The 1,446-nt window shown below is 45.8% G+C and overlaps 1 protein-coding gene across 1 annotated transcript in view; it reads right to left on the bottom strand.

The window, feature by feature from the left end:
* Positions 1 to 1,446, bottom strand: part of LOC101857014 (extracellular serine/threonine protein kinase FAM20C) — a 70,444-nt gene that overhangs the window by 15,460 nt on the left and 53,538 nt on the right. Inside the window, exon 8 of the mRNA XM_035968894.1 lies at positions 496 to 547. Coding sequence (XP_035824787.1) covers positions 496 to 547 — 52 coding nt within the window. The remainder of the gene's footprint in view (positions 1 to 495; positions 548 to 1,446) is intronic.

The raw sequence follows: 1,446 nt of genomic DNA, 5'->3' as shown, positions 1-1,446 counted from the left end.
CGATTGTCTTTTGCTCTCCCTGAGGCATCTACGTGACTCAGCTCGACCTTTTAGGTAATTAAATTTTGTTTTGTGTGGTGGTGTTGTAGACTCTTTTGATATGCTGCTTTCTTTTTCTTTACTGCATCATCACAGTCCTGAGAGAACCAGATCTTGTTCTTCCGGGGTTTTGTTTTTGTTTTTGGTATGCGTTTGTGGCATATTTTAGAAGCTTTTCGTGGAATTTTTTGTAGATGAGGTCGAAAGTGGGATTCAGAATCTGGAGAACATTCAGGGGCGAACCCGTCCCAGTGTGCTCTTTTGAAGTTGAAGCATTCTTTTTTTTAAAGAATTGAGAAATGGTCTGTACGGTCATCCAGCACAGACCACTCAAAATCTGGGACTAGGTCAGGGATACTAAAGGTGAAGTCAAGGGATGAAGTGCCAAAAATGGATCTGTTTCTGTAAGTTGGGGACCTATCATTTAAGAGGCAGATGATATTTTGGAATAGAAACATTTTCTATTCTTTTTTCTTTCTGGTCCGTGGGTTTGTCTCCCCAAAGGGGGCTGTGGGCGTTGAAGTTAAAGTCACCAAGCAAAATAAAGGGTTTTGGAAGCTGGACCTTTAAGTCATTTGGTTGGGTTATTTTGAGGGGGTGATTTAGTGCTATGTATCCTATGGAGAGCTAGAAAAACAAATGAAGAAGTCTTGGTTGAAGCAAATTATAGAAGACAACTTATGACGGATATAAGAGAGCCACAGGCAAATTTCTACGGACACAGAATGCGGAAAGAAGCATTAGAGAATATTGTAACAACAGGCAAGTTTGACAGAAAGAGAGGCAGAGGCAGACAGAGGGAAAAGATACTGGACAAAATGACAACATGGCTAGAAGCAGCAAGAACAACAGACATTGTGTTGTTGTCGGTGTAGATGGTGGTTCCACCGGAATCAATCTGGTTCTCCGTGTGAATGTGATGATATGCAGTAATTCCTCTGAAGTCTATGGTTGAAGCCGGGACGAATTTTATTTCTTGTATACAGGCCACAAGTGGGCACAGTGTGGCCTGTAGGTGTTGCAATTCTGAAATGGAAAGTCGGATTCCGCCGAGTTTGTTTTTGGAGCACAAAGGCCCCGGCTTCGGAGTAATAATCTGACTCCTCCTTGCGGGGAAGGCAGAGTGGTGTCTAGGTTGTCGTCCTGGATTGGACTGCGGTCTAGTGGGGGATTTGGAGGAGTGACGGACTCCGCCCTTCCCGGGGTCTGTCCGAGAAAGGGTGTCGGAGCAGTCCTCCTCCTTTGGTTAGTGGGGTAGGGGATGTCTGCTGAAGGGGAAGGGAGGGTGAAGCAGACGGAGGGGGCTGGGAAGAAGGGGGAGGGGACACCTCACACTCCATCAGAGGGATGAGGTGTGAGGTGGAAAAAGAAGAAAAAGAAGAAGAAGGGATAGGAGAGGGGAGGGGG

The sequence above is a fragment of the Aplysia californica genome, unplaced genomic scaffold, assembly GCF_000002075.1.
Source record: "Aplysia californica isolate F4 #8 unplaced genomic scaffold, AplCal3.0 scaffold00095, whole genome shotgun sequence".
In the NCBI taxonomy this organism is placed as follows: Eukaryota; Metazoa; Mollusca; class Gastropoda; order Aplysiida; family Aplysiidae; genus Aplysia; species Aplysia californica.
This window is presented reverse-complemented; position numbering and strand designations above follow the sequence as displayed.